Below are 25,504 nucleotides of genomic sequence, written 5' to 3'. Positions count from 1 at the left end.
TTGATATACACAATATACACTCTTTTCTATGTTTTTTGTCAACCAAATTTACTCTACAATACATATGTTATATGCATATGAAAATCATTAGAGTCCTAGTTACAAGTTCGAGTTAGACACCTAGTAGCGATAATTGAAAGCGTGTTTTTCCATCTAATTGAACAATATGGTCTCAAACAAATCATTTAGGTGCAATCACTGGTATCAAGAAGAAAAATTAGACTTTTTACCGTAATACTATAAGTCGGCTACATATGTACATGTAACATGCCAGCCCACTGATTATTACGTCCAAAAGAATGTTTCCTGTAACATTAATATGTACAAATTAGCAGTCAACGTCTTACAAGTTACAATATATTGATATCGATTCTTTCACTATATTTCAGTAATTTCATATAAAGTCAACGAAGACCGAAAAGATATAAGTCAACTCATATATAAGAATCATAGCCACATGCGTCGCCGTTTCCAGCGCCTACTTCCTCACAATTACGTGAAGGCTCACAAGTCACAAGTTGTGACTCACAACAGACTTCTTGCTTATTACTACCTAATTTATATTAGTTAAAAATTTGTTTACTTTTTTTTTTCTGTCAAAAGTTAAAGATTTATTTACTTTGTTAATTTTTATGGCTGTGTTGCTTTTTAAAGTAAAGATTACATAAGTGATAATAAAAATCACTTAATTTTGTTATTTTTACATGGTTTCAACTTTCAACCCATTTAATTAATAATGTTATGTTATTGAAAGGTACATATAAGGTTCATGCATCCGTAAAAATACTTTGATTCTAAGATTTGACAACCTACATACAATTCTAGGATTCATATGAAAGTTTTGTCAATTAATTTCGTACATTATTTTTCGAACCGTGACTGATAGATAATACAAACATCATTGACGCAGAGTTCGATGAGAAAGTTTGCTAGTATAATAGTGTGAGTCTATTTATAGTTAAAATCTAGTATAATAGTTAAAATCTAGATTAGGACCCGCTCGATGTGCGGGTTTAAATTTTTTAAAATTAAATTAAATTTAAAAGAATATCAAATAAATATATTTTAGTAATCTATCTATAAAAACAAATAGATACACCGAGATATCTAATGTGACATTTGGTGTAAAAGGTGTGACTCTGCGGTTGAGATTATTAATCACGTTTTCTTTGAATGTCCTAGCTAGTGTGAAGTTTGTGATTTATCTCCGACTCTGGTCTCGTCAGGGTTTTACATATGACTCGGTGTAATCGAATTTGGATTTTGTTTTCTGGAAGGGTTCCTCTCAAAAGGGTGATCCTGATCAACTTCTTCAATTACCATGAATTTTATGGGCAATCTGGAAAGCCATAAACAAAAAAGTTTTTCAAAGTTTAGAGATTGAGGCAAATGATATAATTGCTAAGGCTTTGGGCGATAAGTTAGCCTGGGAAGAGGCGCTCTCTTTTACGGCGGTCATGTCAGCTCCATCTCCGTCTTCGCATGTCCATGTTTTTCACCTCGTGTCTAAGACGGAGCCTCTCCCCCTGCATTTGGAGTTAGAAGAGTTGTTGTGGGCCATAGAGCGGATATGTGCTGTAGGAATCACTTGTCAACATTTTGAGACTGATTGTGCTGAGTTACTCACTAAGTCACTATAGTGCAGTCCAAGATTGCCCATCTTTCTCCAACCTGCTCGATGAGTTTAACTCGCTGGAGTCCTTCCCACTATTCCCAATCTCCTGGATCTCGAGTGCGGCAAATACGAAGGCATAGTATCTTGCATGTGCTTTGCGTTCTCTTATCTCTGAAGTTTCTTTTGTAAACCTCTTCCCTCCGGTTTGGACAACTAACCGAGGAATTTCCTTTTAATTTATGGTTTGGTTGAAAAAAAAAAGTAAATAGATACACTTTTAGTTAAAGAAAATAGTTGTAGATGAGTTCAAAGTTATTAAAATAAAATGAAATTTAACAAAAATATATATTTAATTCTTTTCATAAGTAAAAAACAATGTATGAGAGATAAACTTTTAGTTATAAAAAATAGTTGTTTTTTTTGGCTATAATACACTAATGTATATCCATTTACAAATATACTATCTACATTACCACTTCAAATGTATTTGTACACACAATATACTCTTTAGTCTATACTACAACCAATAAATTTTATTTATGAACACATTAAATAACCTATTATCTCTTTACTTTAATATTTTTATAGTTACAAAACACATACGTTAATCTTACATACTCATATCTTATATATATTACAATAGCAGTATTTTTGAATAAATTATTTGATTGGTGAAAAAAATATGAGACGATTTATTATTATTTTTCTACTTCAACAATCTTTTTCTTTTTGTAAAGGTGAGTATTTACATTTTTTAAAACAGTAATTAATTGTATAATTTTCACAATCATTTATTTATCTTATTAAAAAAAGTAATATTTTTCTTGTAAAATTAGCAACTTAAAATTAAAATAAGTAAACAATATTATAATTTTAAATTTTATGATATATATACATATATATAATTTCTTTATAATGATTTTGTCTAAATTTTAAAGCTGTTTAAATTTAATAATTTTCTTACAAAGGTTTTTTTTCTTTAAATGATTTTAAATAAAATTAGGTTTTTTCTCTATTTCACTTTTATATAAAATCATTTTATGGTAGGTTTTGAATTTTTATATTTTATTTTAAATTTTTTTAATAAATTTAAAATTGACACTTGTCAACATCTGAATGATACAATTGACATGTGTCACGATATTGTTAATGAGTAATTTTGCCATCAAGTTTTTTCTTATAATTTTCTTACAAAGGTTTTTTTTCTTTAAATGATTTTAAATAAAATTAGGTTTTCTTTTCTCTATTTCCCTTTTATATATATAATCAGGATTAGTTATTTAAAATTCTATGTGGACAGTCTTAAAAGCTTATAACTCCCACTTTTATTAATATAGATTTTCTCTATTTTGTTTGTAAAAGTCTTACCAAATATACATTTGAATTCGAAATATTCCTTATGTTCGCATTAGTTGATATTCGGTATATATATACATATATGACCGTAATATTAAATAAATAGATTTTCTCGATTTTGTTTGTAAAAGTCTTACCAAATATACATTTGAATTCGAAATATTCCTTATGTTCGCATTAGTTGATATTCGGTATATATATACATATATGACCGTAATATTAAATAAAGGAACTCTTACCATATTATTTGACTAATCAAGTTACACACCTACGTGTCGAACTATTAATGTATTCGTTGCATTATTATTTTTATGGCGTATAACAACTTCTGAGGATCTAAAAGAATCTAAAAAGTAAAGAAGCATAGTACATACAATATTCATATCGCAGGTCACCTTCACACCAGTTGTAAAAAAACAGATGTCATCATGCATCTCTATCTCTCTCGACTTGGAATCACAAGAATAAAGTTATATAAAAAAAATGAATACAACTGTTTGACCGGAACCAAAACATACATGCATGCAATACATGGATGTTTATATATATTTTATAGTGTTGTTTAGTTTTTGGTAGTTTCTTACTTCAATTTTAGTAGATTCAAGTATGATTTTATTTGGTTCATTAATTGTGGTAAAAGGATGGAGAGAGAGATGGATGGAGTGTGTGATATACTTAATTAAAATCGGTTGGTTGGTTCAATTTATTGTGGTAAAAACCCTTAAAATGATTTTTATTTAGCCAGCAGGATGGATGGAGTATTGGAGTGTGCCAGTGCGATATCGGAACGGATTAATTTGATAGTGTATCTTAATTTTTATAAGTTCCGATTACTTTTTAATAGATAATAGTAAATAAATTCATTATTATCTGAAATTCATTTTAAAATTACAAGTAGATCATTTAAAAAAAAACATTATTTATTTATTTTGTTGTTGTTTTTAAAATCTTAATTATTAATTAAAGGTATAATGTCATTTTGTGTATTAATTAAGATATTTTTCTATAATTTAGTGTTCAAATTACTTATAAAAATTAGGATACATAAAATAACTTTTTTACGTAAATGTCTTACATATAGATAATAACAGTAAATAAATTCATTATTATCTGAAATCATTTTAAAATTACAAGTATATCATTTAAAAAAACATTATTTATTTATTTTGTTGTTGTTTTTAAAATCTTAATTGTTAATTAAAGGTAAAAAGTTATTTTGTGTATTAATTAAGATATTTTTCTAATACTTCAATAATATAGTGTAAACTTCAAATTACTTATAAAAATTAGGATATACTATCAAATTAATCCAGTTTTTTATCATGATATGCAAAAGTTGGTAGTAAGACATTAATCTCAATACGTGCTTGGTATCTAAATTTGTAAGTCAATAAACATGAATTGGAGTAATTAAATGGAAGCAGACAAATAGCTACATGCTTTGATTGGTGACAAACCTGCCAATAATCTTATAGAGTGCTCTAAAATGCAGATTCGGATCAAATCCTAATCCAAACCATTTTAACCAGTGATCTGATATCAAACTTGTTCATTACTTGCAGCAGTTGTTTCAGTCGCATCGGATCACAAACATGAATCTAGCTTTTCAAACCAATCCAGATATGAATTGAAAGTGCACTGTTAGTTATTATTATTACACCACGCACATCCAAGCTCTAAAGAAACTCAAGAGATCACATGAAAGAATTAGGCAATGCAGACAAATCCACAGGGCATATATAATAAACTTGAATCTTATGCTGAAACAGGGTCTAGTAGCTATGGTCTATGGAGAAGAAGCACCAATTATTGTTGTTGTCTAACAACCTACTCTTTTCGAAAACCAAAAACTATCAGACCAATAAGTGACAAACTTTTCAAATCCCAGCAGCGGCAAAAATCTCCAGCATTGTTAATCGGAAAATTTTGAATACATACCTTAAACTTAATAGAAAATTTGAAATATACACTAAATTTTTTAAGTTTTTGAAATGTACCTTATGTATTGAACTAAATGACTATTTTTTCCTCAATTACAAATTAATTAAAACCAAATACAATATAATTAAACTAATTCATTTGAAAAAACTATTTAAATAATTTAATTTTAAATAAATATATGATTCGCTAATAATTCTTTAGTAATATGATTTAATAATTTAATTTTAAAATTTTATTATATAAAAACTAAAATAAAATTAATTAGAATTATTTTTTTCCATTTATGTTTAGTAAATATTTTAGATAATATTAGTTTTAAATAAATATAATTCACTAATAATTCTTCAAATTTTTCATCTAATAAAAAAGTTTTGAAAAATAATTATATATTTTAGTTTATCTTGAAAATTGTTAGGTTTAACAAAATAATAAAATTGTGATTTTTTTTAAAAAAAAATCTACAGTTCAAAAAAATCGACTACATAACAAATCAATAATAAAAAAATAAATCAACTTTTTAATATAAGTCAACAAAGAAAAAACAATAAATCAGCAGGAATAAAATGTAAGTCGACAGTTCAAAAAGTCAATCATATTAATAAATCAACTTAAAATGAAATAAATCTACTAAGACCAAACAAATCTACGGTAAAAAAATATAAGTCAACAAACAAAACAAATAAGTCAACATCATCAAAAGTGGACTATGTAAAAAACAATCAAACAAAAAAAAAGTCGACAGTTTTAAAATAAATCGATGGAAAAGTAAAGAAGTCGACAAAAATTAAACTTAAGTCAACCATTCAAAATATCGACCTTATTAATAAATCAATGTAGAATGTAATAAGTCAACAATAAATAAACAAATCAACAGAAAACAAATATAAATCGATGAACAAAAAAAAAAGTCAATTGTTAAAAAAACTGACTATGTTATAAATCCACTAGTCATAACATAAGTCAATTGTTTTAATATAAGCTGATGACCAAGATAATTAAATCAACAGAAGTAAAAAAAACGATTGTTTAAAAAGTCAACATTATAAATAAATAGACATTGATTAAAATAAGTCTAAAACATTGATAATATCTTATAAGTTGTAATCTTGAAATATTTATTTTTAAATAAATTTAAATCTAAACAATATCAGCAAAAATATTTAATTTTTTATTCAAAATTTTAAGATCAAAAATTGATTGATGTGATTATTATTTAAAAACAATAAATACATTTTCGTTATAATTTTTATTTATTAAATAATTTGTTCCGAATTTAACAATTTTTAAAAGTAGTTTATTTTTAAAGTTGAATTATTTTTAAATAGAAATTAAGTTTTTATTGTTTTTATTTAATTGTTAAAATTATTTAATAATAAAAGTATTTCTGTCCATTTTCATTTCAAAATGTGTAGTTCTCAAATAACTATAATATTAAGTGTAGTTTTTAAATTTCTTATAAGATTTGGTGTATTTATAAAAATCTCCCTAAAAAACTTGAACAAAATCTCAACAGCTACAAGGAGAACAAGACTACCGCTCCATAGTCCCATACATTACCATTGGATATTCAGATTTCAGACCAAAGACAAGATAGAAGTGGCTGTCTTAGACAAGTTAGTTCATTGCATAGGTTGAGGTGGGAAAAAGTAAGGGACCTTGCACGAGTGGAGGAGCTGTGAGAAGTTTTTGGCGCTATCAGCTCTGCAGAGACTGAAACCTCCCCTCTCCAACTCCTGGGTCGACTCATGGACATCGAGGTAATAAATGAAGTTTCTCTCGAGGCCAGGGAAGGAGCTAGCAGGAACACAGAAAGGCTCAGACTTGGATAGGAAAATGCAGAGATCTCCAATATCTTCAGTGTAAGTAGCATTCCCTTCCTCGTCTACCCTGAAGACCCTAAAACCTTTGGTTTCCAAATCCACCATATCTTCTTCCGTGCCATAAGTGGCGGACCTAAGAAGCAAGGAATGGTCATATATATATATATATATAATGTAATGTAGTAGTAACACTGTTATTAATTACTAGTAAGTAGTATGGTTAACATATATAAGAAAATGATCAAGTTTTGAAAAGCATGGAGAAAGAGTCTCAGCAGGGGTCCATACCTGTACCAAATAACAAGGAAAGACTCGCCTGCTGATGACTCCACCAAGTGTTCGGTCCTGTAACACGAGTCACGAAGCTCAATGTTGTTGGTCTTTCCCAAGCTGCTTGGGAGGTTTTGAAAATGCAGCTTTCTGAACTTGGGGATGTCCCTGTGTTTGAAGAAATCCCAAGATGCCATGTGGTCGCCTCCAGAAGAGAGCAAGGAGAACATCTGATCCCTCTCTGAAAACATGACATGAGAAGTGAAGAAACTGGGGTCTTGGATTCTGATGCTGGTCCAGTGGGTGTTGTCACGAGATGGCCTACAGAAGCTGAGCTGAGGTCCCAAGAACTTGACAGCCACAACATAGTCGTCCTTCATAGGAGTATAAGAAGAGGAGATGGCCATGTTGGTGACGATCCGGGTCTGGCAGTGACGAAGAGGCACAAAAGGAGGCAGTTGAGTACGCTGTCTTCGGTTTAAACGTGAAGGACTTAGGTTCAGATCTTGGAGACTCACCCAATGCTTCTTTACGATAGCGACCAAGCCTCGGGATGCTCCGATAATTCCCCTTGGCTCTAGCAAGGGCCAAGGAACCTTCTTTTTTGAACGTCTTAACTCACTCTTGGAAACATCAAAATAGTCGATGTCACCTCCATCTCCAGATTGAGGTTTGCCGAAGATGAAATAGGGTGGAAGATGGGTTTGGGAATTAGTTGAAAACAAACGATAGCCCATCATCCTCCTCTGTATCTGCCCAAACACAGAGAGAAAAGATCCAGATCACTACCAAGAAGTAGATATATATTATTACAACTGAGAGAGAGAGAGAGAGAGAGAGAGACAAGGAAACGAAGAAGCTCCCTCTCTCTTCTTACCTGAGAAGAATCGTTTTTGGAGAGTCGGGAGAGAAACTGAGACATTTTGCTGAGCTTCTTCTTGATTCAATAATGTGTATTGTAAACTTCTTCTTGATTCGCTTCACTAAAACCTTGGCCGTATATATTTTTTTGTCTTCTCTGTTTTTTGTTAGAGATTTATTTAAGCGTGGTCACCAAGTTCTCTTTATTTCCTTATTTGTTTAGTTTTTGGGTTTCTTTATTTTCTGTCAAGAATAATATGTATTCCCTTTTTGAATCAATCGGAATTAATGTAAGGAAGCCAGTCCACCATTTTCATCTTCTTCATTGAAATGATTTCATCCACTACTTCTCTCTGAACAAATGTGATTCCTATCTTATATCTCAAAGCGGAAAGGGTGATTCAATCTGCATATATAATAAACAAGAACTAATAACAACACCTGCTCCATAACATTGGATAATATTGTTTGCACCTTTGTTAGGGGACTAATTGAGCTGTAACGTTAAAAAGAGAAACTTATAAACAGGGAACAAGAAGGAAATGTTTAACCAAAAGGAAGAAGAGAGCATACAGCACAACCTGATAGATTTTTCAACAAATTAATTAGAAAGAACCACAAATGCCAACGATGATTTAAACAAGTAAACAAAAAAAAACGATAAGAAGAGAGTAACAATCAAAACTAGCGGGAGAAATAGTTTCCGTTCTGTACAGCCAAAGACAAAGACTTTCTTCCCATATAGCTTTCCTCCTTTCCTCCAATGCTTCCTGACACACACACATGAAGAAACATAAATATCAGAATTTCGTCAGCCCCTGTTGGATAAACTAATAGATAATGTAATCTAAACAACTTACTTTCAAGATTTGTTAAATCTCAATTGAATTCATAAAGTGCATCTAATTGATACCACTGCCATCACAATTTAGCAAACCATAAGCAAACAATTATATTGGACACATCATTCAATGATGTTGAAGGCTAAATTCCTCAAAACAATATACCTCTTTTCCCACTGGAAGTGCAACCTTATACTCTCCATCAATTATGATTTGGTTTAAAACTACGTAAGAAAAAACGAATTAAACCAAATTCATATACATCAATGCGAGGACCTACATGTAACACGTTACACGTGTAGCGAGATATGCTACGTGTAGTTTTAGAGGCTTTATAGCTCACACAGAAACTTAAAACATAATTAGCATCAATCTTATATAGATTACAATGATAGAAACCCATTAATTGGCATCAATCTTATATAGATTACAATGATATGACCCTTTACATTGTTTTTTGTTTTTGTTTTTGTTTTTGTTTACCTCTGAAAATGGAGATGGTTGATTGTTAAACTCGATATTGGAACTTAATAAGGAGTATGAGAAACGAGTTCACGGGTTAGTTCTCTGATCGTGTTTCCTTCTTTTCCTTTGATGCATTGCCTGAAGTAGGCGATTATACACATGTCCGTCATCAATCGAGCATCCTTATGTATTAAAACGCTGTACAAACAGGAAACATGTAACAATAAAACATATATCGAGAATGAGATATTTTCGATATGTACAGGACTTACGATCGGTTATATCTATCTTGGTAAGCAGATTGAATCCAACTGGTAGGGGAAACATATCTCAGAACGTCCACCAATAAATCATAGCCAATTCCTAAAGATTGTGAATCATTATACTAGTGAAAGGAACATTCAGTAAAAACAAACCTACCCAACAACAAGTTCTTTAACTTTGTTTTAAAAGGTTTTATTTTAAGCTATATGAAGGTATAAATAAACCAAGAAGAACAGACAAAAAGAAATCATACTTGGTGGTTCTACCTAAAACAACGACTTTGATGCATCTAAATTAGATTCCACTACCTATATATAAACAAAACATCACAATTCACAACAAGCTCGATTTTTTTAGAATCTAAAATTTTACGATGATGCCCAGAATAATCTAGGTAAATTCTCTATTGAGCTAAGAGATCCAAATAAAGATACCAAGGAGAGTGACGAAACTGAAAGACATCGTCGGAAAAAAGAAATTTTAACCGGCGATTTTGGAGTTCTCGACCAGAGGGGGGAGGCGAAGAGAGAAGAATAAATTAATATTGTTCTAATTCAAGTGCTTTCGAAACCGAACCGGGAACTTAAACCAAAATTAATAGAATTGGTTCCACTTTAAAAACCAGTATTGTCAAACCCATACCAAGAGGTCTGATTAACAAAATACAATATAATTCGGTCCCTTTCACATGAGAACTTCAGTCAACCATTCTCTTCATCCTTCTATTTTATCTTTTCCAAAGTTAAGTGGTTGAGTTTTCAAAAATATATTTATTCCTTCTATTTCATAATATAATAGAGTATATTTTTGGAGGTTTTTGTTTTGGTTTATATTATAAGATGTTGTAAAAAAAATATAAGGTGTTTTTAAGTTTTTTTTTATAAAAATTAAAGATTGATTAAATATTTTATTTTATTGGCTAGTTGTATTTTACATATTATCTTTTATAATTGACTGACTTTAAAAAAAAAAAAAAAAAAAAAACTCTTTACTGAAGATTTTTAGTTAGAATATCTTATATTCTGAAACCAACCGATGAATTATCAAATTTTAGAATCAGGTAAATAATTGGATTATAACAACAATTTTATCATAGTGGTAAAACATGACTTATGTTAATGTCAATCAATGGTCTCACCCAAGTCCCCAAGCGTAGTACAATATTCATATCTCACACCAGTTGTAGTCTTGTAGATGTAATCATGCAACCTACAACCATATAGTATGGTATGCATATTTCCTAAAGTTAATTTTTTATTATTATGTATTTAAACGTTTGACTAATGTTATGGAGTATATATGGACTAGTAGTGTTATGGAGTTGAGGAGATTGATGAAGAAGACCAAAGCAAAGGAGCAAGACGCTAGCAGCTCGATTTTAAGCTTCTCCAGAAATTAAAGTAACATTTTGGTGTTAAATAATCACCTACCGATTATGATGAATCTTAGAGGAACAGTGGAAGAAGTTAGGCGCTACATTTGATTTAAACATAGTATTTGAGTGAAAGATAACATGTGTGCATGCATGATGAATTTCGGAGATATGAGAAATGTGTGCATGATGTGTGTAAAAGTGGTCCAGTTTGTTCAATTAAAAAAGTAATAGGTTTATGTACTAAAAAATAAAAAATGGAGGACTTAATATGAAATATCGTTATTTTACATTTTCCAGCTCGGTGTGACTGACCACAAAAGTGACAAATGACTCGAACCAGAATCGAGCTCACTCAACCCACTATGTTCTTCTTACCTTCGAAATTGCGATCCCCCGAACCTGTAATCTTCGGGAATCCGATTCTCAATCACGGATTCATAGATAAAAATCTTTCCTTTCGCCGCCGTGACACTCTCCGGCCGATCTCGCGATTGGCGAAGGGTTCAAACTCAATAGCATCTTCTTCTCCTTCTCCATCAATCTCTCCCCAATTGACGTCGTCCGTGGGACAACCTCCTCTCCAACTCTCTCAATGGACATTCACACAGAAGCACTTCGTCCTTCTTAATGTCGTCGCTTGTGTAGTAAGCTTCAACCTCATCCTCCAATACTTAATTTAGCTCTTGGGTTTTAGGTTTTGATTCCAATTGCTCAGTAAAGGTCTCAGCTTTAACCACTTTTAACACTTGCAGACAGCAATTTCAGCATCGTGGCTCTTCTTTGCTGCGATTCCTACTCTTCTGGTTCGTTCTTCACCTTTGTTTTTTTGCTTTTAGAACCCTTTGATGATCGGATTTGGAAGGTTGATTTGAGTTCTATATACTTTGGAATGTTGAAAAAAAAAAAAAAGGCTTTTAAGAAAGCAGCTGAGTCTCTTGAAAAGCTTTTGGATGTAACTAGAGAAGAGCTGCCAGATACAATGGCTGCTGTTCGCTTATCCGGAATGGAGATCAGTGACTTAACTATGGAGCTCAGTGATTTAGGGTTTGTTTCCACATCCCACACCATGAATTTACCAATTTTCTTTTGTTGTATCCTTTTGTGTAACTCTCTTTCAATGTTTGTGTAGCCAAGGCATTACTCAAGGTGTTAAAAGCTCAACACGGGCTATTCGTGTAGCTGAAGATAGACTTAGACGGTTAACAAACATGAATCCAGGTTCAGCCATCAACTTCTAGACTCTCTTTTTTCTTCAAGCTGTAGAGTTTTCATTGTTAACTCCATTTTTTAACCTCATCAGTAGCTTCAATGCAGGAGGTGGTGATTCGTCGAACCAAGACAGAGGAAAAAGAACCAATGGTGGCTAAAAAAGCTAGGAGCTTTAAGGAAGGGATCGTTAAAGGACGTTCGTTATGGCAATTGTTCTTTACTATCACTCGTTTCTCTAAAACCACCACAAGTTATCTTGCAAAGCGAGCTAAGCAGTAGAAGCGCCTAGAAGGTGATCGTCACTCAGATCCCACTTTTCTCTTACCCTTTTTTCAGAATCCGAGCCTAAGCTTGAGTCTTATTACTAGCTTAAGAACCTTTTCTCATTGAAGATGGAATTATAATACTGACATCATTATTCCTTGAGAAGCAAAGCAAGTTTGTTTAGAGTTTAAACTACTAAACAAGATGATCCAGTTCTACATAAAGAAGAGTCTTAGCTACATGTCGTAGTTGTTAACTCCTCCTCGTTTTCCTGAGCTAACTGGTTGCTTCCTTATCCTTCTACCCATTAGCTTGATACCCCTGGTTGAAGTCTCAATAGCTGAATCTTCTAGTTTCTCCTCCTGCACCACCAAATAAAAACAGTAGCTAAACACACACACACAAAAAAAGAAGAAGAAAAGTTTTAGAGAGGAGAGAGAGAGAGAGAGAGAATGATTAGTTTTACATTTTTTCTTGGTTTTGCTTTGGCCATGTCTGACGAAGAAGAAGACGAGCGTCTGAATCTCAGACACCTGATGAAAGAAAGCCTTAACAGGTTGAGGAATGACCTTGCAACAATCTTTTTTGTTATCTTCCTCTCGCTGCATCTTCTTCTTCTCTTGTCTTGGTGTGTGTGTAACTCCCTCCTCAAAATTGTCTTTGCTGCCAAAAAGATCACTCATCCTTTAAATGCAGTTGTAAAGCGGCGAATTAGATCCATTAAAGAGTGGCAGTCTCTTTCTTTTTTAAAAGATGCTAGCAGAAACCATCACTTCTGTCTTGACCACTAGTATCAATTTTTGGACACAATACAGTGATCCATTTACATAACAGTATTTAATTTGGACGACAGAGATACTATACTAGCACTAGCAGTCACACCTCATCACTCTCTTTCGTAAGATATACGGAGAGCCAGACACCACCACATGACTGCACACTATACATGCAAATAGTTTTATTTCTTTAGCCAAATTGATTATTTGATTTGCTTTATGTTTGTTTGTTGTTGTGATTATTTGAAATCAAGTATTTTTGTCTTTTCTTATTATGTCTTAAGCAAAATACAGGACTCGTGCAATCTTCAGGAATTATACAGCACAAGTATTCAATTATACACTACATTACTAGCAGAAAAGACAAAAGAAGAATGTCTTCATAAAATTATTACTTAATCAAAGTAAAGAAACTAGAAAGGCTTGTTCTCGTAATTGACATTTTTCTAGTTTTTACGTCCAGGCTTGCCTGGACTATGTTCTGGCGGCTTCTCCACTCCTTTCTTTGGTTTCGCGTATGCCCTCGACGACACTTCCACAACCTCAACCTCAACCTCAACTTCAACTTCATCCTCCTCCTTTATATTAAGAAGAAGATTTATCATTCTTTATGGTATATAAAACAAAGAACATACAGAAAAAAATAGAAGTTAAGGAGTGATGTGTCCACAAAAATTGTAAATAATATTTTTTTTATGAGGTGTCAATATCCAATAATCAAAAGTTACATTTTATTTTCATTTTTATATTTCTTATTTATTGTATAGTCCACCTAAAATGTAGATCTCTGCAGTTTTATTATAATTATTTAAGCTATAATTTTATAAGTTTGGGGTCATTGGTGAATGATTTTGGTAACAGTTTCACCAATCACGTTAACTTTCATAAATTCTTCAGAAACTATACTAGTAAATATCACTAACAGTTTAAGCTTTTTGTTGTTTTTGCTAAAGCCAAGATATATTATTTTAATTAACTATATCATAATATTTAAACTAGAAATTCCATATTAAAAACATGGTACATAGATTGACGTATATATACGAAGAGCATTACAGATCTACTTATTGTCGATTGACATTATAAAATCCATTACTAATAGATTTGAACTGGAAACCTACAAAATATATAATACAACCACAATAAACCAACAAGAAATGTCACATTCAAAATCTTTGCAACCAAATTTTATTTAATATATATAGGTCACACTAGGCACAGTCTAAATCAAAGTTTATCCCAATATTCGTTCTGAAGCGGAAAAAAAATTACTATACAAAAACTCATAATATATTTGAAGAAAAAAAAAAGAAAAAAACTCGTAGCTTTTGAGGAAATATGTTGACAATGTTGTACTAGGAATCTCATGTTCAAAGACGTACGAAGAGATCTAATCATCTAATCGCATGAATGCTCACAAAAGATATGAAGCATTAATTTAATATAATGGTCGTTTCATGTTCTTACAGAAATTAATTACTTACCGGCAAACGACGATCATAAGGAGATGGCAGACCAAAAAGCTTGAGTAAGAGAGATCGGAAAGTTTGGTGAATGAACGTAAAAGGGATCCAAAGATAATAAGAAACTCCTCCTCCTTCTCTCTCCATCTTCTTCTCTTCTTTTTAGTTCTGCTTCGTGATGAGAAATAGCTAGCTAATAAGTGAGAGAATAGGTGATCGCGCCACTACAAAAAATAAGGGATTTAACGTCGGTTTTTTAAGTGTTGCATCGGTTATGAGTGACGTGAATAATATAACGTTGGTTTTCAAACTGACTTCAGTTTAGTAAGTGACGTTATGTTTATCGTCTGAATTCTCCGTCGGGTTTTTAAAGTATTCAAGTTGGTAATTTATTGACGTTAACGTTTATATAACCGACGCAATTTATTGATCTCAATTATTTATTGCCAAATCTCTTTAAGAACTACAAGAACTGGTGCAAATTTTTTAGGACGTAAACACAGTTTAAGGTAGCTGACAAAATTTTGTTTTCTAAATGGCTTAGATGAGAAATGTTTTCAAATGATTAATCAACCTTGATAGGATTCTCTGGTTATTTTGTTTAAAGTTGTTAGTGGGTTGCTTTGATTAGTTTGATATTAATTATACTATGATTAGTTTAATTATGAGCAACTTATATGAGTTGCTCTAGTGGAGATGATCTTATAGCTCACAGTGTAGCTTCAATGTAGGAGGTGGTGATTCGTCAAACCAAGACAGAGGAAAAAGAACCAATGGTGGCTAAAAAAGCTAGGAGCTTTAAGGAAGGGATCATTAAAGGACGTTCGTTATGGCAATTGTTCTTCACAATCACTCGTTTCTCTAAAACCACCACAAGTTATTTTGCAAAGCTCAGATCCCACTTTTCTCTTACCCTTATGTTTTTTTTCAGAATCCGAGTCTAGCTTGTGACTTATTACTAGCTTAAGAAATCTATTTTGATTGAATATGGAATTATAATACTGACATCATTATTCCTTGAGAAGCAAAGCAAGTTTCGTTTAGAGAGTAAACAACTAATTAAACAAGATGATTTAGTTCTACATATAAAGACTCTTAGCTACATGTCGTAGTTGTTAACTCCACCTCGTTTTCCTGAGCTAACTGGTTGCTTCCTTATCCTTGTACCCATTAGCTTGATACCCCTCGTTGTAGTTTCGATAGATGAATCTTCTAATTTCTCCTCCTGCACCACCAAATAAAAATAGTAGCTAAACAACACACACAAAAAAAAAGTTTTACAGAGGAGAGAGAGAGAGAGAGAGAAAGAATGATCAGTTCTACATTTTTTCTTGGTTTAGCTTTGGCCATGTCTGAAGAAGAAGAAGAAGACGAGCGTCTGAATCTCAGACACCTGATGAAATCCTTAACAGGTTGAGGAATGACCTTGCAACAATCTTTTTTATTATCTTTCTCTTGCTGCATCTTCTTCTCTTGTCTTCTGTGTGTGTGTGACTCTCTCCTCAAAATTGATTTTGCTACCAAAAAGATCACTCATCCTTTAAATGCAAATTGTAAAGCGGCGAATTAGATCCATTAAAGAGTGGCAGTCTCTTTCTATTTTTTTAAAGATGCTAGTAGAAAGCCATCACTTTGACAACTAGTGTCATCTATTTTTGTACACGATACAATGTTCCAGTTTGTGAGCCTGTAAGCTCGATTAAAGATTGGGTTATCAAGAACTTAGTTTCTCCAAATCCAAAAGATCGATTTATAAAAATACTTTTTTCAAATAAGTAAGAGAAATCTCTGGTTTTAATCCTTGTAAATATTCAAAGCTCAATAGCATTTTATAAATTTTTAGATAATGATTTATTAGTAGTATATTCGAGGGTAGTTACACATCACGTGTATATAGCGAAAGGTAATAAATAGAGTATTTTCTTCTTATTTACGTAACAGTATTAGGTGGTCGAGAGACGAGAGATACTATACTATTAATATTACTGCCAGTCCCACCTCATCACTATCTGTCTTAAGATATACGGAGAGCCAGACACCACCACATGACTGCACACTATACATGCAAATAGTATTCTTATTTTAACCAAATTAAATTATTTGATTTGCTTTATCTATCTTTTTTTGTTTTTGTGATAAGGTATTTGGTTATACATTTTCGAGGTATGAGATCGAATTGATCGTTATATAACAGGTTCATGTATTTGGCTTTTCTTGAAAAGACGATATGATTTTTTAAAATCTGTTTGTCTTACGAAAAATAAAGGACTAGTACAATCTTCTGGAATGATATAACACAAGTATTAAATTATACAACACATTACTAACTGTAAAGACAAAGAAGAATGCCTCCATCAAATTTAATAACGAAGTAATTAAAAAAACAAACTAGAAAGGCTTGTTCTTGTAATTGACACTTTTTTAGTTTTTACGTCCAGGCTTGCCGGAACTAACTTCTCTCGACTTCTGCACTACTTTCTTTGGTTTCGCGTATGCCCTCGACGACACTTCCACAACCTCAACTTCAACTTCAACTTCAACTTCATTCTCCTCCTTTATATTTTCAAAAAGATTTGTCATTCTTTATGATATAGTATAAAACAAAAGCAGATACAAGAAAAATAGAAGTTAATGGGAGTGATGTGTCAGCACAAGAATTGAAGATAATCTATTCTTTATGAGGTGTCGACATCAAATAATTAAAATTTATATTTTAGATTTGTTTTTCATTATATTGTCCACCTAAAACCTCATGTAGTTCTCTACAGTTTTATAATACTTATTTAAGGTCTAATTATATAACTTTGGGGTCACTAGTGAATGATTTGCTAACAGTTTCATCAATCACGTTAACTTTCATAAAATCCTTCAGAAACTATAGTAAATATCACTAACAGTTGAAGCTTTTTGTTGTTTTGCTAAGCCAAGAAAATTATTTTAATTTACTATATCATAATATTTTAACTAGAAACTCCATATTAAAAACATGGTATAGAGTAAAATATACAAAGAGCATTACAGATCAACTTATAGTTGACATTTATTATGAAATCCATCAAACTTGATATATGTGGTTTCCATTATAAAATCCATTACTAATAGATTTGAACTGGGAAACCTACAAAATCTAATACAACCACAACAAACCAACAAGAAAAGTCGCATTCAAAATCTTTGCAACCAATTTTCATTAATAGTACACACTAGCTAGCCACAATCTAAACTAAAGTTCATCCCAATATTGCTTCTAAAAAGGAAAAACTAACTGACTATAAAAAAAAAACTCATAATATATATATGTTGAAGAAAAAGAAAAAAAAATCGTAGCTTTTGAGGCAATATGTTGTACTAGGAATCTTATGTTCAAAGACGACGAGATCTAATCGCATGAATGCTCACAAAAGATATGAAACATTAATTTAATATAATGGTCGTTTCATGTTCTTACAGAAATTAATTACTTACCGGCAAACGACGATCATAAGGAGATGGCAGACCAAAAAGCTTGAGTAAGAGAGATCGGAAAGTTTGGTGAATGAACGTAAAAGGGATCCAAAGATAATAAGAAACTCCTCCTCCTTCTCTCTCCATCTTCTTCTCTTCTTTTTAATTCTGCTTCGTGATGAGAAATAGGTAGCTAATAACTGAGAGAGTAAGTGACTTGAGTTTAAAATATATATTAGCTCATATCCGTCGTTACACTATAAATTACAATATTATAAGATGGTTATACGAACCTATCTACCTAACTTAGTCCAATAGCAACAGCTCTCTTGGCGCGTCTTTTCGTATTAGTGCATGTTCCTATAAATAGAGTATTATTAATTTTTGTTTTATTCCTGCAAAATTTATCTATTTCTGTTTTCCGATGTTTATATATACTCAAGTCATGTGCTCTACTTACATTAATAAAGGTCATTATCTTTGTATTTTTGTTATTATTTGAGCAATACTGTACTTATTTGCACTTGTTGAACATATGTTATTATTCGGACTAATCTATGATCGATTAGATCAATATATGATGGAAATGGATGTGAGAAGATTTACCAAACTTTGTAACCATATGTCTATACTAAATTATAAGAATAAATATTTAAATGTAACTTTTCTCAATCTTGATTTCTTTTAGTGTAAATAATATATATTGTTTGGAGAATTATCGAAAATATAGTTGAAATTAAGAAATAAATTTATTGGATGATATACAATATATGTTCCTATTATATATTCTCTAAAAATTTAATATACTTATAGTATTATACTCCATCTGTTTCAACAAATTACGACATATGATTCCAAAACGAATGTGTGTATTTAACCTACAAAAATAGATACTTTGACTCAAGCTATAAAAGTCCGTTATCAGCAACAACAATACTTGGAAATTGGTCGTCGTCAATTCACACCGTTTCTTAATCATACTACGTTGCATATCTCCTATATAATAAAATGGAAGTGCACCACTTTTTTTTGTAAACTATATAATATGAGTTATAAAATTAATTATTTGATATTTGATAAGTTATAAGTTATATAGATTGTAAATATTAATTAAATCTTAATTTAAGATTCTCTTAAAAAGGATCATTAAATCTCCAAAGAATATTTAGTTAACCATATATAGGTAACAAAATCTCAAAACTTAACCACTCTTCCGCGGATTAAAAGTAATTTCTGATTATACTTCTTTTTATAGAATAACAAAATCCAAGTAGAAATGAAAAAGGAGGATGTTACGAAATTTAAGAAAGTTCTCACAAAAGAGAATTGAAAAATCATTGAGATATAAATTTTCAGTCACCAAGATACTAGAACACGGGTTGATTTTAATCACGAGTTTTAACCGTGTAGATGCACGGGTACAGTTACAGACAACCACATATTGTCCAATTTTTTTTTAAACAATCATATAAATTATATTTTATATAAAAAGTGCAATAAAAATAAAATAAATTTCAACCCGTGCTCTAGCACGAGTCCTAATCTAATCTAATAATATATTAAAAGAAGTTGCATATTTTAATTCGTAGAAATATTAACACATGAAAATATTTTATTATTACAACATTCATATATCATAGAATTTTGGTTCATCTTTTCATATTTTACAAACAGAATTGTACACAGTCAAGGATCACATGGTTCACGCAAAAGAAAATACATATTTATAACAATATACATTACGCATTAGAAGAGAATGTAAAGTAAATTAAAAGGACTTTCTCCGAAGTCTGAACATATATATTAACAACTTGAAGTTGAAGTTGACTTTTGTTGAAATGAAGACACGTACGTGGAAGAAGAAGAAACTAGGAATGCGACTAGTTGGTACCTCCACGCCTCCCGGTACTCGTTTGCTGCTTACCCCTCGAAGTCACACTCAAAACCTCTGTCTCTTCCTCTTCTTCTTGTGATATCTTCACGACCATTATTATTATATATATTTACACAATTAGCCATTAGAAAGATGTGAATAAGCTCAAGAAACCATTTACGGTACCATATTCTTTTCACATGTACCAAATACCATGCATATATTATAGTATCCTAGTATATATCCATCTGAATATTAATTATATATGAAGAGAAGAACATATCATTAGGCTAAGAATTGTTCAAAATTTCACAAGCATGTATAGTTGTAAATAAGGAAAGATAAAGTTTATGATTAAAATCATGAGAAACTCCGAACTGTCATTTTATGCTTTCTAACTCGGCCGGATTTTAATCATTATTTGAACATGCTATAGGAGGATATATGAATTTCATGTTAAACAGAAGATGAGACATATTCAAGTATAATAAATACAATGACTTAACTGGTATTTTTTTATATAATTACAGTTGCTTTCGATAGAAGTGATCCGAAACTTTTCGTATATTTTAGCTAAGAATTACACAGAGTGATAAACTCATATAGATAGTAGTAAATTACTCACCGGAAAGTTATCACTGTCAGGAGTAGTTCCTAGAATGTGAAACCTGACGAGAAGCGATCGGAAGATATCGTGGATGAAACTAAAAGGGATGCAGAGATAAGAGCAATCTCCATTTTCTCTTCTTCCCTCTCCCTCCATCTCTTCTTCTTCTTCTTTTGTTTTCCAAATTACAAGAGACAAATTGGGTCATTTAATAGAGTTCAAAAGTCACTCATCATTTGTTCTTAGTCAACTTACAGCAATTAACTACGCTACATTGTTATAATACATGGTAGTTCAATATATTACTCTGATTGTAACAGCTCATCGGTCGCATCTATTCTTATTTTGCATGGTTCCCGTTTGTGATTTGTTTATGTACTTGTGGAAGAAAAGTATTGAAATTGACCTTATACTCGTCTGTCAGGATCATCATCATACATAAACCAAATCCAAACTTGATACGTGAGAACAATCCATAATACTGATTAAAAAAAAGAAATATAATAACATTAAATTATCATAATTCGATAAAAAGTCTATGGTTTTATCATCAAACTATTTTTCAGTTTTCTCATGAGTCATCAATACGTACAGGGACGGATGATTAAAAAGAGCATGTAGAAAGGCAAACACATGCGTGTATGAATGTATATTGACACACATGTTACAAATGCATAATTTGACTATTTAAGACAATAATTAGGGATGATATGTTTATAGTGTAACATATAACAATAAGATACGACAGATATGCTTTGCTAAGGGGAATAATAGGTTGTATATATACGCCGAGTAAATTATTATGGTCGTTCAAAAAAAGAACATCTTGTATATGTTTATAATTTAAGTTTTAAGTCAATGAAATAAAACCAGATATTGTTAATAGCTGCAGTTACATAATTAGAGTTCGGTTGGTTGAAATGATTTGAGTTGCAGTTGTAAACGTACTACAAGTCTACAATGGTTTGACAACGATGTATAAGATTGATATATCACGAATATGAAATTAAATAACTACAGTAGCAATTAGACAGAATTTAAAATACTTTCATAAAGCTTTTCAATGTATTCTTCACTCTTGTCAAATTTCCAAAACTTTCCAATGCATTATTGGTGACTTTCTAGAGTCTTCATTTTATCCATATACATATATAGGTTGATGAAAAAAAAAATGAATTTAGCACAAGCGAAACACGTGGGATGGTGACCTTTACTATAATTAATCTTTTGGGACAAACCTTTTCAAAAGGTGGACAAAATTCATTAACGCACTATAAATAAAATATTTGGCGAAAACAAATCTTAATGCAAAAACAAATAGAGAGAGAACACATGTTGGTCAAATGAATGCCTAAAAAACGCGTACAACCAAACCTCCGGGTGGTTTGCATACGAACCATCCAAACTCTCAAGTCCGAGAGAACATGAGCCAAACCGACAAGTCCGTAATATATAGTAACAGTAATTAATAATAGACTAAAATAGTAGTAATTAGTTAGTTTAATAGATTATTGGGCCTAATTTATTTGGGCCGATGACATACGGCTTCGAAAATTGAAATGGGGCCGAACTTATCGTTAAACCCAAAAAATCGGAAAAGGAAATGTTGACAGTGGGATTTGAACCCACGCCCTTTCGGACCATATCAACTTGTTGTTAAGTTTACATATTTTAAATATATAACTACGAAAGTGTAAACATTAAATAGGAAAAAGGATAATAAATAGGAGGGGGTGGTATGGGTCAATGTCACCTGAAGAATTGTCGGCTGCCCCCAGCCACTAACTTTGAAGCAGTGAGAAGTCAGTGTCTGAAAATTGAATAGTGAAGAGACAAAGACACGAGCCGAGTTTCAGAGATACGACTCCATGCACAGGTTTCGGTGTCTTTAATTTTAGGAATACAAGAGTAGATCAGCGACGAAACCTATGACTTCTCCTCTACCTCCATAATTTACTTCTCTGCTTTTTATTTTCATTTTTTCCTTTTTCCTGTCATATACTTGTAACTTTAACCCAATAGTACTTGTAACATTAATATATCTGGCCATGTATGTTCACTATGATTTTTTTCGTGGGGTGAATAGTCTAGACCTCAAAATGGATTAATCGAAATTACTCTTTTTCGTTAGTCTCGTAACCTTTTAATTTGCTTTTGTAAGTAAATCCTAGAGTTAATTTGCGGATGTTGTTGTCATAACTATTTTAAAAACTTTGTGATATTATAATAGTAGTCTATGTTTTGATTGATAAATCTACTCGACAACAAAATCTAATACCAAAATATTATGTCATGTAGATATCTATTCATTAGAGAAATAAACGGCAACGTCACCGTCTCTGGAATCCTTCACCACCATCATAGCTTACTACGGGCCTATTTATTTTTGTCCAGCAAAGTTAACAGATTTTGTCTTAGCATGAAAAAGTTATATTAGTTCATTGATTTTCACTTCCAAATTATTTTCCACCGACAGATCAAACACACCAAAAAATACGTGTGTGTGTGTGGCGCCATCCCTGATCCATCAGAAACGTGATTCCATTGCTATTGCTCTTGTTCTATGTGATGTGTTCAATGGTTTCTCTCTAATCAATTACAAAATATAGATCTATTATTCATTATTTTTATCAAATGGGCGTGTGTTTTTTCTGCTCTTTAAGGCAGCTTCACACTCTTTTTATCTTTAACTCTAATTTTATTCCTCGTTCGTTACCGATCGAGTTGTTAGTTAAAAGTTTGAGTCGGATTCTTTTAGTCAATTTGTAGGTTTGTCACCTTGTTCTCCACCGCTTTTATTTGGTATTTATGTTTTTAAGTTGGAAATAAAGGTTGAACATGCATAATTAACTTAGCCATAACGAGTTAACGACGGAAGAAAAATTGTTGTAGACTTAATGACTATGACAATACAAGCTAGTTTCATAAATATATAATTTATATACATTAATGACCACATGATATCATTTGTATTGCCTCTTTCTCCTCCATTATTACAAAATGACAACATATCTTTGGATAGAAATCACCGAGTAGACGCACCAAATTGATTTAGATCGTCCAATTCATCATAATTATAGCACAACCCTCTCAGTGTTTTGTCCACGTCCCATCCGGTTTGTTTCTATATTGATTCCAAAATATCTCATTTTCGCAAGAAAACAAGTGCAAATATTTCGATATTTTTAGAAAATACGTAAATAGGTACGTGCGGGTAGTATAAAGTCATAGCAGTTCAAAAGACCAATATTGATATCGTCTTAGCCATTAGTTTTACTCAATTCATTTCGACCCACTAAAGATAATGGTACATTGATATTAAATAACTACTAATATTTTTTTTTTCTTTTTCAACTCTCGATCGAATACAAAAAAACGGCAAGCAATCTGCAATCCATACCTCTCGACAAAAACAAAAACAAAAACGGAAAAGGAAAAACATTGACAAAAGTCAAAACCCTAAAGAACTTTTTTGTTTGTTTTTTTATAACTTAAAATATTTCCGCTACAACGGCACGTAACGGATGCTCCATCTCACAAGAAAGCTTCAAGACCTCACCAAGATCAACTGGCTCGGTCTGGTCCTGACCCCACTCGAACCGGCGCACCAACTCAGCCACCCACCGAGTCACAGTAGCTAACCCCATGTTCTTCCCCGGACACACCCTCCTACCGGCTCCGAACGGCGCAAGCCTTAAGTCCCCACCACGAATATCCACGTCAGCAATCCCGGTGAACCTCTCTGGGTCGAACTTTAGCGGGTCGGACCATACCGCCTGGTCGTGAGTAATGGCCCACATGTTGACCATTGCAGTAGTTCCCTTCGGAATCACCATGCCGTTGCTGAGCTGGACGTCTGACGTTGAAAGACGAGCCCACGAAAGCAGAGGTCCAGGAGGATGCAACCTTAGAGTTTCCTTCACTACTGCGTTCAGGTATGGGAGTTTTGCTAGGACAGCATCTGCAACGTCGCCGTCGGCGCTATCGCTCACAGCCGTTACGATCTCGTCCCTCAACTTGGTTTGAATGTTAGGGTTTAGTACAAGCTCAGCCATGATCCACTCTGTTAATAACGCTGTTGTATCTGTTCCTCGAAAGATCATCTCCTAGAAATTACATTAAAAAAAAAAGGAAAATTAAAAATAAGCACCAATAAATGCAAAAAAAACATTACAACTAGACCGTTACATATATACCGTTAAATTTAGTGTGACTATTATTTCAATTTCATACGAACTTACCCATAAAACGGCGATCATGTCATCTTCTTGGAGCTTCTCATCGCCGTCTAAAGACAACAAGACATCAACAAAATCTCCAATGTCTTTTTTCTTCTCCAAGGTACTGACTCGGTGTTCGTCAATGATACTCTTAACGAGGGTTCTGATTCGAGGAACAAGATCTGAGCAACGTTGGTTTAAACGAATAGAGTCGTAGAAATAACCGAGCCATGGAAGATGATCGGACCAATTAAATGCACCCAAGAGCTCGAACCCTTCTCTAACCATTGATGTAAGCTCATCAAGATCATCTTTCTGAGCCAGGGGGTCGTATCTTCTCCCAAAAACACTCCCCATGATGTTGTTCAAGGACGCTAGTTGCAAGTGTTTCCTTAAAACGACTGATCCAGCGCCGTTTTGCTCCGCTGACACAGCTTTCACCATTTCAGCGCAGTCTAGCTGGCGCCCAGCTTCGTGTGCTAAGATACGCCGAGGAGCGAATAGGTGAGTCGATGCGATCCTTCTTAACGTCCGCCAGTAAGCCCCGTTTGGTGCAAAACCTATGGCTCGGCTGAACATTAGGCTCTTAGCCGACTGCTTAATCGGCCGGTCCGCAAAGTAAGGCGACATCAGGATCTCGCGAGCCGTATTCGGCTCAGAAGCCACGATAACCGGCGTCGAACCGAGGCTGAAAGCCATAATCTCAGTGTTGGCTCGGTTCCAAGCCATGGCGGCTAACGTCCGATGAGCCAAGCCGTGGCTGAGAGTGAAAAGACTGCCGAATACTGGTATGCCCCGAGGACCCGGGATCGCGACACGACCCAACCGGTTACGGCCGT

The 25,504-nt window shown here is 32.7% G+C and overlaps 6 protein-coding genes, 1 long non-coding RNA gene and 1 pseudogene across 12 annotated transcripts in view; 1 reads left to right on the top strand and 7 right to left on the bottom strand.

Annotated features, from left to right (window-relative positions):
- LOC104769197 lies at positions 6,485–7,891 on the bottom strand. The gene is made up of 2 exons (XM_010493348.1): positions 7,021–7,891; positions 6,485–6,865 (listed from the first exon to the last, which is right to left on the bottom strand). The coding sequence occupies exons 1-2, from the start codon at positions 7,740–7,742 to the stop codon at positions 6,532–6,534; spliced, it is 1,056 nt and encodes a 351-aa protein (XP_010491650.1). The 5' UTR covers positions 7,743–7,891; the 3' UTR covers positions 6,485–6,531.
- LOC104769196 (polynucleotide 5'-hydroxyl-kinase NOL9-like) lies at positions 8,193–9,975 on the bottom strand. Of its 3 annotated transcripts, XR_002036948.1 has the most exons (5): positions 9,443–9,975; positions 9,189–9,368; positions 8,871–8,929; positions 8,724–8,778; positions 8,193–8,633 (listed from the first exon to the last, which is right to left on the bottom strand). XR_002036948.1 is itself a non-coding variant. In XM_010493347.2 (3 exons), exons 1-3 carry the CDS (start codon positions 9,894–9,896, stop codon positions 9,233–9,235), a joined length of 255 nt encoding a protein of 84 aa, XP_010491649.1. In that variant the 5' UTR covers positions 9,897–9,975; the 3' UTR covers positions 8,980–9,232. The 3 variants fall into 3 exon arrangements, 1 of the variants encoding a protein (XP_010491649.1); XR_002036949.1 differs by lacking the exons at positions 8,724–8,778; positions 8,871–8,929 and having other exon boundaries at positions 8,409–8,633; XM_010493347.2 differs by lacking the exons at positions 8,193–8,633; positions 8,724–8,778; positions 8,871–8,929 and having other exon boundaries at positions 8,980–9,368; positions 9,443–9,533; positions 9,869–9,975.
- Positions 11,115–15,564, top strand: LOC104769194. 4 transcript variants are annotated; one of them, XM_019241641.1, is made up of 5 exons: positions 11,115–11,453; positions 11,562–11,612; positions 11,720–11,853; positions 11,939–12,027; positions 15,253–15,564. In XM_019241641.1, exons 1-5 carry the CDS (start codon positions 11,136–11,138, stop codon positions 15,303–15,305), a joined length of 645 nt encoding a protein of 214 aa, XP_019097186.1. In that variant the 5' UTR covers positions 11,115–11,135; the 3' UTR covers positions 15,306–15,564. The 4 variants fall into 4 exon arrangements, with proteins under 4 accessions (XP_019097186.1, XP_010491648.1, XP_010491647.1 ...); XM_010493346.2 differs by lacking the exon at positions 15,253–15,564 and adding an exon at positions 12,124–12,477; XM_010493345.2 differs by lacking the exon at positions 15,253–15,564 and adding an exon at positions 12,113–12,477.
- On the bottom strand, positions 12,384–13,265 carry LOC104769195 (annotated as a pseudogene).
- On the bottom strand, positions 15,503–16,343 carry LOC104769193 (elicitor peptide 5-like). Its single transcript, XM_019241642.1, has 2 exons — positions 15,845–16,343; positions 15,503–15,746 (listed from the first exon to the last, which is right to left on the bottom strand). The coding sequence occupies exons 1-2, from the start codon at positions 15,983–15,985 to the stop codon at positions 15,621–15,623; spliced, it is 267 nt and encodes an 88-aa protein (XP_019097187.1). The 5' UTR covers positions 15,986–16,343; the 3' UTR covers positions 15,503–15,620.
- On the bottom strand, positions 16,750–18,204 carry LOC104769192 (elicitor peptide 4). Its single transcript, XM_010493343.2, has 2 exons — positions 17,987–18,204; positions 16,750–17,074 (listed from the first exon to the last, which is right to left on the bottom strand). Exons 1-2 carry the CDS (start codon positions 18,110–18,112, stop codon positions 16,943–16,945), a joined length of 258 nt encoding a protein of 85 aa, XP_010491645.1. The 5' UTR covers positions 18,113–18,204; the 3' UTR covers positions 16,750–16,942.
- LOC104769191 lies at positions 19,540–20,685 on the bottom strand. Its single transcript, XR_764327.1, has 2 exons — positions 20,464–20,685; positions 19,540–19,941 (listed from the first exon to the last, which is right to left on the bottom strand). It is a non-coding gene; the product is annotated as an uncharacterized LOC104769191 (long non-coding RNA).
- Positions 23,731–25,504, bottom strand: part of LOC104769190 (cytochrome P450 78A7-like) — a 9,075-nt gene continuing 7,301 nt past the window's right edge. The window contains exons 2-3 of the mRNA XM_010493342.2: positions 24,687–25,486; positions 23,731–24,551 (exon numbers count right to left, since the gene is read on the bottom strand). Of these exons, the coding sequence (XP_010491644.1) occupies positions 23,937–24,551; positions 24,687–25,486 (1,415 nt within the window). The 3' untranslated portion in view covers positions 23,731–23,936. The remainder of the gene's footprint in view (positions 24,552–24,686; positions 25,487–25,504) is intronic.

Source organism: Camelina sativa, chromosome 20 (genome assembly GCF_000633955.1).
Source record: "Camelina sativa cultivar DH55 chromosome 20, Cs, whole genome shotgun sequence".
NCBI lineage: Eukaryota > Viridiplantae > Streptophyta > Magnoliopsida > Brassicales > Brassicaceae > Camelina > Camelina sativa.
The sequence above is the reverse complement of the archived record's forward strand: the minus strand, read 5'-3'. Positions and strand labels throughout refer to the sequence as shown.